Source organism: Cryptomeria japonica, chromosome 11, assembly GCF_030272615.1.
Source record: "Cryptomeria japonica chromosome 11, Sugi_1.0, whole genome shotgun sequence".
NCBI classification, from domain to species: Eukaryota; Viridiplantae; Streptophyta; class Pinopsida; order Cupressales; family Cupressaceae; genus Cryptomeria; species Cryptomeria japonica.
This window is the reverse complement of record NC_081415.1, coordinates 503,500,408-503,518,908: the sequence shown is the minus strand read 5'-3', so window position 1 is coordinate 503,518,908 and position 18,501 is coordinate 503,500,408. Positions and strand designations below refer to the sequence as shown.

Here is an 18,501-nt window from a genome sequence, read left to right as displayed (position 1 = left end):
GGTAGCCTCACTATTTCTTGTCTCTTCAATCTCCTGGCTCTGCTATGAGTAGGATCAAGAGAGCAGTTAAGAAAGCCTTTGTACAGCCAGGCATTCTGGTCTTTGAGAAGGAGGGTGAGGCTAATACATTTCCAGCCCCTATGTAGTAAGAAAGGTGGTGATAGTCTCCCTGTTTTCGTGCAGTCTGTCATGTTGCAAATTCTAGGACAGTCATTTTAATCTTTGACACTGTTGTATAGCAGCTTTCCTTATAGTTGTGTATTACGTTAGATAAGGCCTTTTAGCCTTTTTGTTTGCATTTTCTTGTTCGGTATGAGTCCTGTAGAACCTAAGTTATCAATAACAAAAACAAATGTTCGAGCTTATATTGAAAAAGTCCTTTCATATCCATTAGCAAGGTGAAAATTACACCAAAATGCATCCTTGCCATACACTGAAGACTTGAGTCTTATTTAGCTAATATGAAAGCCAGCCTTCATCAACATAAAAACAAAAAGCCATGTATCTAGACATTTTAAAAACACTAAAACAAATTGGCCTGTTAATGGGACTATTCAGGTTCATCCGGAGTGGTCCAAAACAAGGGAAGGATGGTATAAAATTAACTTTGATGGGGCTTCAAAGGGCAATCCAAGACCATCGGGGGCCAGATATGTGGTGCACAATTGGGAGGGCAATATTGTTGCAATTGCTGCCTCAAAACTATCAGAGGGAACCAACAATGAAGCTGAGGCACAAGCGGCTATTGAGGCGTTGAAAATGGCAAAAAACATGGGTCTTTCGAAAATACAACTTGAAGGAGACGCTTTCATTATTATTAATGCCATTACGAAGGGTGAAATACACATGTGGAATTTAAGCAAATATATATCCATTGCCAACCATTTATTAGAAACATTTGATGAATTTGAAATTGGGCATGTGATGAGGTCGGGAAATGACGTGGCTGATAGACTGTCTAAATGGGCATTGACACTAAATGATGAACCAAATAGTACGGTGGAAGATTTTCAAGATATCATGCTCGATCAATGAGTTGGTATAGTATGTCGCCATTCTCAGCAAGCATTAATGAAAAGGTATGGTGGCAGGTTGATGTGACATGAGTTGCCAGGGCGGTAAATAAAGCCCGCGGAGATCACACTTGGTGTTCACAAGTGAAGGCGGGTGGCGAGTGCAATACAATATGGAGGCCACCTTCTCATTGATAATGCCGAAGCAACAGCTCGCATTTTTTGGAAAAATCACAAAGAAGAGGATGAAAATCTCTTTAAATTTGATGAGGACATTTTCATACAAATCATGGAGATTCTTCATGGAGATTCTTCTTGGTGAAGAATTATTGACGACAAAACACAAATACAGAACGAATATAGATATTGTGTCAATCATGGCGGTGTGGGGGTTGGAGGTTGGCAAGAAAGAAGAGGTTGAGTGGGTTCTGAAGCGGTCTGTGGAAAGTGATTGGTTGTATGGTTTGCAGCCAGTGCTTGAACGAGCAGTTTCAGGAGCACGGTTTATGCCTGCGGAGGTGGCAAAGGACTCAGATGAGGAGACGCCTCAATAGCTGATGTTGTTCATTTTTTGGGCGAAGGGGATTGATAAGGATGAACATCGCATAGAGGCATACATTGGATGGGACTCACTCAAAACTATATTTGCAAGAGAAGGAATGCGAGCAAGCAAAGGGAAAGAGGAAGGTGGGGACAGTGGAGGAACTAGATAAAGAGTTCGAATTGAAAGATCAATGGGTGAATGAGCCACTCAAAGCCATGAAGCAAAATGAAATGTTACTAGGTAGATGGTGGTCGGGTCTTGAATGAACGTTCTTCTGAATCTGGACTTCATTTTTCAGAGCAACTTTGGTGTAGTTTTTTTATGATGAAAAGATGATACTATGAATATTGTACTCTTATTTTGAATATTCATAAAATGCATATTATTACGGCCCAAAAAAAAACAGTAAAATAAATGCCTTCAAGTCATGATAGGTTGTTTGTGTACTTGCCATGTATAAATGTGAAATCTTTCACATGCTTCATATCCAAATCCCGAAGACTCACAATGTATGACGATTCAATATGAACAGAAACAGTACCACCACTCCCACTGCCTTCATCATCTCCAACAAGTCCATATCCAGCCTGCAATGCAAAGAGCCTGATTAGATGTCTAGAATTTCAACTATTATGCAAATAATCTACAAATGTAAGGGAATGGAGAGCTGACCTATCCAATTGAAAGTAACTGAACATTGATATCCTTGATATATAAAATAATACATGGTATGCAGTTTACATGAATATATGGAAGGGTATCCTACAACATGCATTAAAAATAAATAAAACTAGTGAAACCTAATATTTTACATATGAATCTTAAACTCTCAAGCAAAAGGGCAAATTTTCTTGAAAGGAATCTAAACCTACTAAAATAAGATTTAAATGAGAAAAATGACGCAACTCATACTCTTAAATCAAAGTTACCAGGTTCTGCAAGCAAGGCCCGAAATTGAAACCAAGTACGAGCCAAGATCCAGTATGAGTCGGGTTCACCCCCAGATTCGTCCCAAGTGTGGCCCAAGCACCCAGATTTGGCAGATTCAAAAAAAATTGTGTTCTGTGTTTCAGTTTGAAAATCATATCAATGCCTATGTGTTTTGCCTCTACTTGCAGTTGAATCCTCAAGCTTACATTGAACCATATAAATTTAACGCACAATATGTTAAATAGAATACTCCAGTATTCTTGGAGAGCTTGATTTCAGTTTTCTTGGCTTCCGACAGCTGTGTGGGTGTTCAATTGGTATTCTAGTTGGTGGCAATGCTCTTTGTAGTGTTTTTACTTTTTGGCCTTTCGGATTGTTCTCCATAGTTCTTGGAGAACACTGCTATTTTTAGTAAGTGCCTGTTTTAGCACCCACCTTCATTCTTCAGCTTCAATTACCTCTGAACGTGATCAATTTCAGTTTCTGATGCTTTGGCAGGGCTTTCTGTTGTAGTTCATCAATAAATATAATCAGTTAATTTGTAAATAAGTATCTAGTCCCGACAATTGTTGGTAGTTACCAACAAGTTGGAGCTCTCAACAAACATCGGATTCGCTATATATTTCCTGTTGTACTCTTAGTCGGGGATCCCATACATGAAGTTCCTTTATCTATTGCACATCCAATAACTGTGTTAGAGGACCCAGAAACTCAATCTGCACTACAAATAAACCTTCACAGCAATAACAGAGAGAAGCAACAAGAGGTGCTATGTCACCAAGAGTGAAAAACTATATTGAAATTATACACATTGTACAGGCATCCCGAATATAAATGGAGATATGATGAGGCACGAGAAAACCGCCCACAACTACCTCAACTGAAAAAAATTAAAAGCACTAAACATTATTAAATAATGAATAACTAAAATCTAATAATGTAAGTTGTCGATAGCCTAAGTAAACTTAAGCCTAAACCAACAACCCCCCTTAAGTGCAACTTTAGGAGATTATTATGCAAGATGAGATGCAAGATGGGTCCTGGCAACTAAGCCATGTTAGGCAACTAAGCACAACTATAATGCAATGCAATGAAATCTCTCACAACCAAAGAAAAGAAGAAAAACCTTGTGGGACAAAACTCCTCTCCAAAAGAGAAAAAACTGAAAAATGCTCAAAACCAAATTGTGAAGGAAGGAATCCTCAAGACCCCCCAAGGACAACTTCCTTCACCCCTAACATCGATCACAAAAAAAGATAGCGAGGAGATGCGAAAGGTTTAGTGAAGATGTTTGAAACCTACTCCTTTGTAGGCAAATGTTCCAAAGCAAGAACACCATACTAAATTAGTTGTCGAATGAAGTGCATATGGATCTCAATATGCTTAGTATATTGATGCTCCACTAGGTTGCGAGAAATATGAATGGCACTATGATTGTCACACCAAAGAGTAATGGGATGATCAGAAGGAAAGTCAAACTCGGCCATCAACTGTTGAAGCCAAAGAACCTTTTGGCTGGCCTAAACTGCTCCTCAATACTCAACCTCAATCAATAATAATGGCGCTGGCTGAGCATTTCAAACGGAGAAGTAGGCCTCAATATGCAAGGCCAATAGGAACCTTCAAAACAACCGGAACCAAAAAAACCACCTGTACAATGAACCTATCTGTTGATGTTATAGCACCAGGAGATATCTTTCCCCTGATTACTATCTTAACTATTATTAATAGCTTATTCATCGTTGTCTTAACTAAATTGATTGTTATTCCTACGTGTGTTTCTTTTTAGTTTATATTCATTTGTTAACGGATGATTAAGAATAGTCGGGTGTTAGTTAATTCGCACCCCTTGCTTTGATATATCACCCCGATTGGTATCATGACTCTTCATGTCTTTTGATCGGGTATTTTATCCCTTCAATCGGGGGGCATTAGAACACACGATCAGGAGTTATATGCTGTTATTATACTGCGATCTTTGTGAATCACCTGCTGTCTAGTTCGTGGAACATAATCGGTAAATGAATGCTGCATGATACCTGTGAAAGATAGACTATGTGTGATGCCCGTGATTTATACATGCGATATAAATGCTCAGCAAACAAATACAATCAAATTGAACATAACACAAGGAAGAGATCGATATCTTCAGTAAACTGTTACATTGCTTCAGACCGATATAATTTAAACAGATATTAAATTATATAATTCTGCAAATTTAAATTCTGATCCAAAATTTAACATGGTATCAGAGCAGGTCTAAGCAAAGATTGTGATCAGAATTATTTAAACAGTGAAATATTCTTCTCTTCTTAGGGCATCTATCTTACCATCGAAAATGGTGAACGGACTCAAGGTTGAAGATAGACTTGATGGTGCGTCTAACTTCACCACTTGGAAGTTTAGAGTCCTAATTGCATTAGAAGAAAATGATATTCTCGAGTTCGTGGAGAAAGAAGTGTCTGAGCCTTCCGATGAGACTGAGAAAACACAATGGAGGAAGAATGGCACGAAGGCCAAGAACATATTGATTGATTCCGTGAAGGATCACCTTGTGCCAATTATCTCCAAGTTGAAGTCAGCTAGAGAAATATTCAAAACTTTGGAGGGATTGTATGAGATTAATAACATCAGCAGAGCTCTTGCTTTAAGGCAACAGCTTCATCACATCAAGATTGCTAAAGGAGATTCAGTCATCTCCTTCTTCATGAAGATTACTCAACTAAAGGATCAACTATATGCCATTGGAGACATAGTTGAAGATAGGCACTTAGTCATGTTGGCACTTAACAGTCTTCCACAATCTTGGGAGCCTTTTATCCAAAGTATCAGTGGAATATCTAAGCTACCAAAGTTTGATTGTCTTAGAGCAGATTGCATTCAAGAGGAATCCAGGTTGGCAGCAAGAGGTATTGGTCGTAGCTCTCACAATGAAGACAATTATGTTCTTGCTGCTCAAACTTCAAAGAGAAAAAGAAGAGAAGGGAGAAAAGGAAATTTCAAGAGGAATAGAGACAGGAAATCAAATGCTGCTCCTAAATCAAAGAAGAAGGATCTCTCCCATATTCAGTGCTTCAGATGCGACAAGTATGGTCACTATGCTAAAGATTGTCCAACAAGACAAAAGCATCATCCCTCTACTGCAGATATGAATGATGTCTCTCCTCTGAAGGAATCAAGAGATAATTCAAGTGGATTTCTATTCATCTCTGCCCTATCAAGCAATGTTTCAACCGAGAGTAGCACATGGCTGATTGATACTAGTGCTTCACGTCACATTACAGGTTATAGAGAACATCTTTCAGAATTAATAGAAAGACGAACTCACCTTCAAGTGGTGATTGGAGATGATGCTTGCTATTCAGTAAAAGGTGCTAGAAACACCTCTCTTCACCTAGATTCTGGCTTCCCCCCTCATTTGAGTGATGTCTTGTTTGTGCCAAGAATCAAGAGGAATCTTGTATCAATTTCAGCTTTAGAAGACAAAGGATATCAAGTTGCATTTTTTGAGAAAAAATTTCTTGCTTGGCCAAAGAACTCTAGCACCAAAACAGCCCGAGTGATTGGTGTTCGTCAAGAGAGTCTATATAGACTTTCCATTCGCCCAATTCAAGCATTGATGCATGATTTCACCAGTTCAAGTGAGCTATGGCATAGGAGACTTACTGACCTTCACCATAGAGCTCTTCCATCCATGGAGAAGAAGGTTACCAGCCTTCCAAAACTCAGTCAAGAGCATGATGGTACTTGTAGAGGATGTGCAATCGGTAAGAATACAAAGGATCCTTTTCATAATAGTGAAAGTAGATCAAAATGTATTCTAGATATTGTTCATTCCGATTTGTGTGGACCAATGTCTATGACATACTTGAGTGGTTTTTGGTATTATATAATTTTCATTGATGACTACTCTAGAAAGACTTGGATTTATTTTTTGAAGTCTAAGGAATCTGAGGAAGTGCTTGAGAAATTCAAAGAATTTAAGGCTCAAGTAGAAAATTTGTTCGGGAAAAGGATCAAGGTTCTAAGATCTGATAACGGAGGAGAATACACCTCTGGAAGCTTCCATAATTTTGTACTAAGGTAGGGATTAAGAGGGAGTTTTGTGTTCCTTAAAATCCCCAGCAAAACAGAGTTCCAGAAAGGAAAAATGGATCCATAGTTGAGGCAGCCAAAGCTATGATCCATGATCAAGACTTACAAACCTTCCTTTGGGCAGAAGCATCCAGAACTGCAGTGGATGTTCAGAATCAGAGCCCTCATCGAATATTGGAAAACACAACTCCTGAAGAAGCATTTACAGGTGTGAAACCTCAAGTTAGTCATTTGAGAATCTTTGGTTGTCCTGTTTATATTCATGTGCCTAAAGATAAGAGATCTAAGTTAGAACCATCTAACAAGAAAGGAATACTTGTGGGTTACAGTGAATCTTCAAAGCCTACAAGATTTACATTCCAAGACAAAAACAGATAGAGATCAGCAGGGATGTCACTTTTGAAGAAGATGTTGCATTCAAAAGATCTAAAGGTTCATACATGGAGATAGATAATGTAGACCAGGAGACTCCTCAGGACATGGACGTTGATCATACTCCTGAGATTCGGAGGGATTCTACTAAACATGAAGAGGCTATTAATCCAGTTGAGCCTTTGGAACCTACCGATGGTCCAAGAGATATTGCTAAAGGTCAAAAGAGACCTCTATGGGCTAGACAGACTATGCAAGATGCAAAATAGTATGCAGCTCCTAGAGGCACGTTCAGAGAAAGCAAAAGACCACAAAAGTTTCCAGGCTATGTGCCATCAATAAGCCACATCATTGAGTCTGAGCCTTCTAGTGTTGAGGAGGCATCAACTCAGCAAGTATGGAAAGATGCTATGACAAGAGCATCAGTCCATTCTCAAGAAAGATGTTTGGGATGTTGTACCTAGACTAGAAGGGAAATCAGTTGTATCTTCCAAGTGGCTTTTCAAGATCAAGCATGTAGTTGATGGAAGCATTGAAAAGTACAAAGCAAGATTTGTGGCTAGAGGATTCTCTTAGAAAGAGGGAATAGATTATGAGGAGACCTTTGCTCCTGTTGCTCGCTATACATCCATCAGGACTATTATTGCTATTGCATTAGCTAAAGGATGGAAGCTACACCAAATGGACATAAAGACAACATTCCTTAATGGTGTAATTGAAGAAGTGTACATTGAACAACCAGATGGGTTTGTGATTCATGGAAAGGAATCACATGTATGCAGATTGAAAAAGGCATTGTATGGCCTTAAACAGACACCTCTTGCTTGCTATGAGAGGATTGATCGATACTTGATGAGCTTGGGATTCTCCAAGAATGATGCAGATTCAAATCTCTACTTCAAGGTAATTGATGGTGAGACTCTAATATTGGTTCTTTATGTCAAATGCAAGGAGTTAGCTTATAAATTTGACATGAAGGATTTAGGTCTTATGCATTACTTTATAGGATTGCAAGTGTGGCAGAGACCCAATGAGATTATTCTAAGTCAAGGGAAATATACTATAGATATCTTGAAGAGATTTGGGATGATGGATTGCAAATCTATGACCACCAATGGAAACAAATTTGAAGAAGTTAAGTGAGTCTGCAACTAGTTCAGATCTAGTGGATCCTACTATGTACCGGCAGTTGATTGGATCATTAATGTATCTAGTCAATACTAGACCAGACATTTGCTATGCAGTGAGTGCCCTCAGTCAGTTCATGTGTGAACCAAGGCAAATTCATCTGGTTGTAGCGAAGCATATCTTGAGATACTTGTGTGGCACAATTGGATATGGTTTGAGATATTCTTCCAGTGTAGATTTAAAGCTACAAGGCTACTCTGATTCTGATTGGGTCAGAAGCATAGTTGACAGGAAGAGCACCTTTGGATGTTGCTTTAGCTTGGGGTCTACCATGATTTCTTGGTGTAGCAGGAAGCAGTCTTCAGTGGCACTAAGCACTGCAGAGGCCGAATATATTACAGCATGTGTAGCAGCTCGAGAAGCAATGTGGCTTCGGAAGCTCCTTGTAGGATTGTTTGGACAAACATTGGAGCCGACTGTCATTCATTGTGACAATCAGAGTTGTTTGAAACTATCTACCAATCCAGTGTTTCATTACAGAACAAAACATGTTGATATCAAATACCATTATATTAAAGATATGGTGCTAAGGAAAGCAATTCAGCTCAAGTATATTTGCATTGATGAACAGACGGCTGATATTCTTACCAAGCCTCTCTCCAGAGTAAAGTTTGTGCATTTCCGAGACAAGCTTGGAGTTGTGCAGAATGAAGCTCTTGCTGAGAGGGAGACTAAGTATCAGTCATCTTTTGTGATTTGCTATAATGCATCTTTCTCTATGACAGAGAAATTTGAGGTGAAAGCCCTTGTCCATCTCTGAGCTGGAGATGTGGTTCTTTCCACCCTCTGGGAGTAGCCATGGTGGATCTCATGTTGAGAGACTCCATGACAACATCAGGTTGAGAGACTCCATGATGAATCCTTTGTACTTGTGTTTTTTTTCCACACATGGGAGTAGCCATGGTGGACGTCATGTTGAGTGACTCCATGACAACATCACGTTGAGTGACTCCGTGATGGGCACTTGTGCACATATTCCTTTCCGCACATGGGAGTAGCCATGGTGGACATCACGTTGAGTGACTCCGTGATGAACCCTTCTTCCACAAATGGGTGTAGCCATTGTGAGTGTCATGTTGAGAGACTCCATGACATGGATATTTGGAAAGATACCTCTCTAGCTAAGAGGGAGTGTTAATGTTATAGCAGCAGGAGATATCTTTCTCCTGACTGCTATCTTAACTATTATTAATAGCTTATTCATCGCTGACTTGATTCATCGCTGTCTTAACTAAATTGATTGTTATTCCAACGTGTGTTTCTTTTTAGTTAATATTTATTTGTTAACGGATGATTAAGACTAGTCGGTGTTAGTTAATTCGCACCCCTTGCTTTGATATATCACCCAATTGGGGTCATGACTCTTCACGTCTTTTGATCGGGTATTTTATCCCTTCAATTGGGAAGCATTAGAAGACACGATCAGGAGTTATATGCTGTTCTTATACTGCGATCTCTGTGAATGATCTGCTGTATAGTTCGTGGAACATAATCGGTAGATGAATGCTGCATGATACCTGTGAAAGATATACTGTGTGTGATGCCCGTGATTAATATACGTGATATATAAATGCTCAGCAAACAAATACAATCAAATTGAACATAACACAAAAGGAAGAAATCAATATCTTCATTATACTGTTACATTGCTTCAGATCGATATAATTTAAAGAGAGATTAAATTAAATAATTCTGCAAATTTAAATTCTGATCCAAAATTTAACACTATCAACTACAACAAACAACACCAGCATAGAAACCATCCGTGATCTCAAAAACAACTAAATAGTGAAAACTTCCAGTAGGAAGGGGGTTGCAGAAAACTAGCTCTAATACCATGTTAGAGCACCCAAAAACTCAATCTGCACACCAAATAAACCTTCACAACAACAACAGAGAGAAGCATCAAGAGATTTTATCTCACGACGAGTGAACAACTAATATTGAGATAATACACAATGTACAAGCATCCCAAATATAAACGGAAATGTGATGAGGTATGGTAAAACCTCCAACAACTATCTCAGTTGAAAAAATTAAATGCACTAAACATTACTAAATAATGACTAACTAAAATCTAATAATGTAAAATGTCGGTAGCCTAAGTAACTTAAGCCTACACCAACAAAATAAATGAATAAAAAGACTTTTTTTTTAAAACATCGTTGCACGTAATAGTTATATTTTGTTATTTTGTATTCTATTATTTATGTTTACTCCCTATTAATCATTCAAGTAGAATACCCAAGTAAACATCCACAATTTGATAGAAATTATTATTAATATAGCACTAAAGTTACAACATCGCATTATATTATTCACTTTAGTGTTTTAAGTTAATTAAGTGATGCTATGTTCCCCGTGTTAGACACCTAGGTAAATGGGAACTTGGGATTTAAGCTGTTTTTAAACTGTTAACGGGACCTTTTTTAGGGAAACAAATTAATTTTAGAATTGCCCTGTTTGCCTCCAACTCTATATAAAGGGGTTTTGGCTCTCATTTTTATTCATTCAGAGATGCACACATAAGGAGATGCTATTGGAATGAACTGAGGAGTTCTTCTCGAAGTTAATTGAAGATCAAAAACCTCATAAATATCACTAGTTTTGGTGGTGAAAGATCCATCCTAGCTGGTTGACTGATTTCACATAGAAATCACTAGTGTTCTTCATTGAGTTTTGGTAATTCAGAGTTGCAGGACATGAAGATTGGGTGGCTAATTTTGGTGTTATTGTTGCGTGTAATGTCCCCTTTCTAGCACACTTTGTATGATGTTGTCATTAGCCTATTTCTCCATGGTCTCGTGGGCTAACTTGGACATTGAAGGGATCCAGAGGTTATTTGGCCAAGGTATTTCCAGTTTCAAGGCAATCCGAGTTGATTTGATGCAGTTTTGGGGAACTTACTATTTTTTAGTAAGTCCGCTGGCTAGTTGAATACTAGTTGAATACCGACTGGGTAATTTACTTCTAATTGGAGATATTTATTATTTAACAATAAAGTTTAAGTTATAAAGTTAAATTAAAATATTTAACTTTATCTTTATTTAATAACTTTAGTAGGACCATAAAGTTAAATGTTAGAAGTATTAAATGTCCCCTTTCTTTTAAAAGGTACAAGGGCGCCCTCTTGAGGAGATTATAATATTAAAATAAGATGTGATTTCTATTATCACACATTGCCTGTGAGTTGGGTCGACTTCCTTGGAGAGTGAATAAATAGAAGTGTTGAGAGCTCTTTCAGCATGCTTGGTTGATTGAAGAAATTACTTGTTTAGATTGGAGGAGATAATCTTCTTGGGGCTTTGAGGACGAAATCCCTCTCAGCTATCAATCTCCATGTTGTTGCAATATACAGTCAGGGGGTTTATTTGGAGCCTACAAATCAATGAAGACTATGCATAGTGAATAGTGATTGCTACAGTGGCGTGAATAGTAATTCGATACAGTAGAATCATGATCCCTAAAAATTTGGAAAAACGTTGGTTGGACTGAGATGATGCCTCTTGGTCCCTTCTTTTTCCCCCCAAGTTGTTTTGGTGCTATTTTTTTGTTTAAATCTAAAGGATTGCGAAATTATATTGATTCTAGGTCGGCCTATAATTAAAAAAAAAGTTAGGGTTTCATACATATAGCCTTCTCTTTTCTCATTTGAGGGATCCATCTCTTGCAAATACGGGAATAATACCAGAAGAAGATTCAGAAACAGACTCAAATGAGTATGAATGGGGTCCAGAACCTCTATCAGATGCATCTACTGAAGAAAATCCTGAAGAATCCAGACTCAAAGGTTTTGTTCGTGTGCCCTGTACATAGTCATGCTGAAAGTAAATAAGCATTTCTTCATTCCAATTTGTACGAGTATCTACTAAGTTGCCAATTCTGGCATGTGGTTGGGCGGGTACTGGATTCTGGTATGCTAGTACAACAAAACAAATCTTGGTTACAATACAGCCAGGTAAAATTATTTAATATATATATATATATATATATATAATGGCACCCCTGCAAAAACTCACGTTTTCGCAAGACCGAAATAATTAAAATCAGTCATATGGCAAAGTTCTTCCGAACATAAATGTTAAGGATATTGTGGAAAGGGATGTTGGTACCCTTGGCCAAACTACAATCATTGGTTACATTCTTGGGAAAACTCATTCAAGGGTGGAAATAAAGGAATGGATTCGGAACGAATGGGATAACAGCTTGCTTGAAATATCAACAACGTCGATGATTGGGACAACATCCTAAAGAAGGGTCCTTAGAGATTTGGAGAACAATATGTTTATCCAAACGTGGATTCAGAATTTTAACCCTAGAAATACAGTTCCGACTAAGGAGTCGGTTTGGTTGAGATTGGATAACCTACCTTTTGAATTCTGGTCCAAAGATTTCTAGCAAACTAGCGATTTGCTAGGTAAAACCCTAGAGATGGACGTAGGCAATGGTGATTGTTAGAAATTAGGATGTTAGGATACTAATCATTATAAACAAGATTATAAAGTAAATGAAATATGAAACATAGATGCATAAATGTACACATTACACAAGATATACATGGGGAAAAACCTTTTCGGGTAAAAAACCCCATAAAGCATCATTTAATTAAAACACTTACAAATATAGTCTATAATAAAATAGACATGAACCTGGGGACACTCCTCCAATACTTCCACATGGCCAATAATACCTCATATGCATAGTGATACAACTCACCATAAAGCTCCAAATTCACACACCTCTCAAATTAGAGAGAACCTCCTTAAATATAGGAGGAAGGGTGACTTCACTAGTCACACCTTTTCAATAACCCCCCACTCATAAATAATTAATAATCTAATAGTTATTAGATTATAATTATTTCAAATGGCATATGCTTATAAAGCATATAATATATTAGGTTTTATAACCTTATATTAGAACATTATATATAAATGTTATAAGGACGTGATCCCTAATAACATTATGTTCTAACACTCCCCCTTAATGTTAATAGGGGATCACATGTCAATTTCCATAGAAGAAAAAATGAAGCACCCCAGTAACGTAGGTCTTCTTTGACAGTGATAAACAGGGACACAAATATATGCCAACATGAAGATCATGCATTCCGGACTACATGAAAGTCATCTTGTCATAATTTATAATCCCAGTGTTTTAAAAATGATGCTGTGAGGTCTTGAAAAATTATATTGGAGCCGCGGTCCCCTCAAATTAGCCTCTCCCCAGGTTCATTACATAGTGCCCGTAGGTCTTAATGCAATGCTTTTACAAGTGGAAGTTTTACAAGGAGAAGAATTTACAATATGCCCGTAGGACTTAAAAAAATCTGCCCGTAGGTCTTATGATACTGTGCCCGTAGGACTTAAAAAATAAAGGATTTAGCCACTAGGTGGTGTCATTGACATGCACACTCCCCCTCAATGGCATCACCTAAGGCCAAGCATTATTTGAATTTGGAGCATATAATGCCTAAAGGTCTTATGCCTATTAGGTCTTAAATCTAGGATTTAGCCAATAGGTGGTGTCATGTACACTCCCCCTTAATGGCATCACCTCAAAGCCAATCACTGCATAGAGGATTTCAAAGTGATGGCTAAAAATATAATATATAGTATGTGCTCATGATCTTCAAAGTGTCTTTATTATAAAATGCTTTCACTTGAGTGAGGTGCCCATGATCTTCAAGGTGCCTTTATTATATAATGCTTTCACTTGAGTGAGGTGCCCATGATCTTCAAGGTGCCTTTATTATATAATGCTTTCACTTGAGTGAGGTGCCCATGATCTTCAATGTTTATTTTGATCTTTAGAAATGATATTCTCTAGAAAGAGTAAAGTAACTTCAAGTAATATGGTACTTTCATATGCATCCAAATGGAACTCTTCCATAAATCTTCAATGCCATATCGATTCTTCAAGAGCTACATTTATATTTTGCCCATTTGATTCAAAGACAGATAGAAGATAGTCTTCTCATTAAAGTATTGCATCATCCATGTAATAACACTTGCACCAATTTGTATAATAACACATAACCTCATCATAAAAGAAACAATATACTTAGTAACATAGTAATCAATTAAACTTGATCTTTGGTGCAAAGAAAAAACACAATATTATGCATTTGTCATTTGTCAAAGATCATATAATATTCCTAAAAAATGTAAAATTTAGTCCAATAATTTGTAGCAAGGATATCAACATATATTTTCATGAGAATAAGCATGAATAATTAGTTGTCATGTTTTAAAAAATAGACATACTACTACATATAGTAATGATCCATAAAAAATTAGGCAACGGGTGAGCTATCCTTTCTAGGTTTGCTCCCCAGATAGTTTATAAGGGCGATAGTCACCCATTATAAATAGTATGATTGAAAAGAAATGGATCAAATATAGAATAACAAATCACTTGGATCTCCAAAAAAGGATGCTAATGAGAAATTTTTTAATTTACTTATGCATATTTACTAGCTTGTACATTTCATAAAAAAAATATTTTACCCTACATTTATAGATAGATAGATGATTTCCCATTTATCATTGTGATAGTTTGATATCAAGGAATTTGCTTATCAAACATACTATAATCAAGAATATTCCTAATGTTAACATATCCTCCATCAAATACCTATAAAAAATTAAATTTGCGATAAATCATGATGTTCTTTCCCTTTATTCCTACTAGTTCACATATGACTTTTTGTAATGCAAATCAATGCACTAATATAGATCATAACAATATAAGTAGTTTGGAAGGGCCACTTGAAGATAGGATTTAATACTATAAGCAATTCCATTTTATCTATGGATATGTAAGAGCTTAAAAAAAAACTTACCTTTTGATTTACCTTGTCATTCTTTAGGCAACAAATTTATCCATTTCAATATGAAAAATAATGAAAATTTTTTCTAGCTTTTAATATTGACCATGAATGGACTTCTCTTTTCTATGACATATAAAATATCTAATATCAAGTTTTTGTCAATCCCTAGCCATGAATACTTATCTGAAGTTCCTATTAAATTATTCACATGCAAGATAATTGCCTAAACTTAAATGGATTTTCCTGTGCTATTATTCGTATTTATACTGCTGTTGATATCACCCAAAAAATCAAAATACCCTAGCTTTAACAGGAGATAATCAAAAGTTTAGGCAGCTTGAGTGATGTTCCAAAAAACTTTCACCTTTTCACTGTATTACTTTCAAACGTTGTATTACTTTTCATTGCAACCCAACGAATTTGCCCATCTATATTATAGCTGTTCTTACTTCCAATGACCATTCCACTAAAAAGTTTTATCTTCTTATGTGGGAGGAGATGACATAAATAGTGTCCATCAATTAATCATAACTAAGGTTTTTCATAATTCGTGAGGACTACAAGGTATTCTACTTTTTATTCTTAAAATATATAGTGGAATTGATGAAAGTATTTTTAGAGGAAAAATAGAATTTTTTTTTTAGTGCATGATGATAAATATTTTGTAATTAATAATTTTATATTTTATTTAGCTATTAACAAGAAATGTATATTTTATTTATTTAAGATCTTGTTCTAATAAAGGAGGTCAATTAGACTTATTTTGAAATTAATAGAATATTCTAGATAATGTTAATGAGATTTTGGTTTTATATGAGCCAAATTTTATGTATAAGGTTCTTTCCATAGAAAGGAGTTTCGACGTGTTGAAGGTACTCTATATTTACTTATATAATTTTGATAAATTTGCACAAATAGTTGTTAATAATTAAGTTGATAATATTGAATGGTATCTTCTATAAGAATGTTTAGTTCAAACAAAACAAAAAAAAGGGAAGAAAATCCCCATTTTAATTTTGTTCTTTCTTATATCTTATATTGATAGTATTGTGTTAGTGTCATTTACAGGAAAAAGAAGCCTGACAGATGGAAAAAAAAGTATCTGTATAGATTCTCTGCCATTTTTTTGAACCCTATTTATGATTTCAAACAATATTACTACTATGGCTTCAACATACTGTAGGTGGGGTGGCGAGACACTATAGCTGATGTGTGTGGTCTATGCTTGTGTTGTGTTAGCACTTATTAGAACAAATAATCTGCTTTTACAGTTGGCTAGTAAAATTCTTGTGGAAGTAATACACACGGATTATTCAATTTAATACCTTAGACATACATAAGGTTTAAGCCACTACTTAAATATAATGCATATAGGGAAACTGTCAAAAGAAAAGATATCTCGCTGCAAAGAGTTTAGAACCTCATCAAGACGCGAATATGATAAAAAGAGGGAATGATTCATGCATTGTATAGACTCTATACATTCTCAAATTATATGAATAAAAATTCATGGTAAAAAAAACTTGGTAAATGTTTTACTTTCATGCGTTGTTTTGAATGGGGCACAAATGACTTCTTCAACACAAAATTCCTGTGTTAAGAGTAGTTGAAATGTTTGAAACACAATGTGTTTATATGTGAAGGGTTATGACTCATTTTTTCCCTCCTCAACCTTTCGTACAAGGACAAGTCTTTTATTTTAAATGAGGAGTATGGAGATTACAACAATATGGAAATGAAAGGTAGGATTTCTTACGAAACTCATGTGTTTTAGACAAGTTTATGTATGATATTTAAAACAATGTATATTTTATTAATTTCAAGATATTATAAAGAAAATTTTATAAGTTGATGATGTAATCTATTAAAAGGTGTTGGGAATTACCAACCAGCTACTTAAAATGAATTTGATTTGGAAAATTTTAAAAACAATTTTGAGAATTATTGTTGATTAGTATATAATTATCAATACGGATAAACTATTAAAAGTATATATTTATCAATATGGATATAATATTAAAAGTTATTTGATTATACATTTTCACTAAAAAGAACATTTTTAGTTGTCAGTTATTTCAAAGAAAAAACTATCTCAAATTTATCCTTATCCAATGTAAAATAATATAAATGGTTGTACACCTGCTTGATTTTATGAGTATTTTGAAATTACTTAATGATATAACATACATGTTGATTGAGCATAAGGAATTTTCCCATCAAGTTCTATAGATCTTCTAGAATAATCTGTAAAAATGATTAGTATAGCCTAATAGGCTCTGATACCATGTTAGAAATTAGGATCTTAGGATACTAATCATTATAAACAAGATTATAAAGTAAATGAAATATGAAACATAGATGCATAAATGTACACATTACACAAGATATACATGGGGAAAACCCTTTCGAGTAAAAAACCCCATAAAGCATCATTTAATTAAAACACTTACAAATATAGTCTATAATAAAATAGACATGAACCTGGGGACACTCCTCCAATACTTCCACATGGCCAATAATACCTCATATGCATAGTGATACAACACACCATAAAGCTCCAAATTCACACACCTCTCAAATGAGAGAGAACCTCCTTAAATATAGGAGGAAGGGTGACTTCACTAGTCACACCTTTTCAATAACCCCCACTCACAAAAAATTAATAATCTAATAGTTATTAGATTATAATTATTTCAAATGGGATATGCTTATAAAGCATATAATATATTAGGTTTTATAACCTTATATTAGAACATTATATATAAATGTTATAAGGATGTGATCCCTAATAACATTATGTTCTAACAGTGATTCAGTGCTATATGCAAGAATAAGGCTAATAGCAATTTATAAACTGCCAATGGAAATCAACTTAATTTCATCATCTAGCCTGTGGAAGCAAGAATTGGAGATTCAGCCAAAAAAAAAAAAAATTCTTTGAGATTCAAAAGCCGCAGGCACAATGAAGTCGATTGCCCTAGGCCAGTTCCCCAAAGATGGACTCCCAAGAAAAATCCCTCCCCACCTCAATACAACAACACAGATAGGTGTGATTAACAAAACACAATTAGGTTTCCCACCGAAGATAGTTCGGAGAGGAACGAACCGGTGAGCCCCTCGCCTAAAAAAGATGTAGCGCCCTTGGCGATGATTCTTTTTTCCGGATTAACAGATCATAATCCCGAGACAAAGGGCGAAGAAGAACGGGAACAAGATGCGGTGGTCGACGAATTTGACATAGTGGATCCAAGATCGATCTCACAATCGGAAGCAATAATCCTAAATTTTGGCCTTATGAGAAAGCGTACAAGACGGAAGACCAACAAATAGAAGAAAGTAGAAGATGCACAGCAAAAGGAGCAAACTTTTATTAAAACTTATCTAACGTCCAAGGGAGCAGTGGCCTCCCTTAGGGGAAGATGAGGATCCTTACATAGAACGTTAGGGGCTTAAACGCCCCTAACAAGCAATGCATGATCAAGCGCCAACTTGAACACCAATTGATCGATGTCATTTTGCTTCAAGAA

General features: G+C 36.0%; 1 protein-coding gene across 2 annotated transcripts in view; it reads right to left on the bottom strand.

The window, feature by feature from the left end:
* Nucleotides 1–18,501, bottom strand: part of LOC131068344 (cleavage and polyadenylation specificity factor subunit 1) — a 276,602-nt gene that overhangs the window by 184,066 nt on the left and 74,035 nt on the right. For both annotated transcript variants that reach the window (XM_058003530.2, XM_058003531.2), the window contains exon 4: nucleotides 2,009–2,144. In XM_058003530.2, the coding sequence (XP_057859513.1) occupies nucleotides 2,009–2,144 (136 nt within the window). The remainder of the gene's footprint in view (nucleotides 1–2,008; nucleotides 2,145–18,501) is intronic.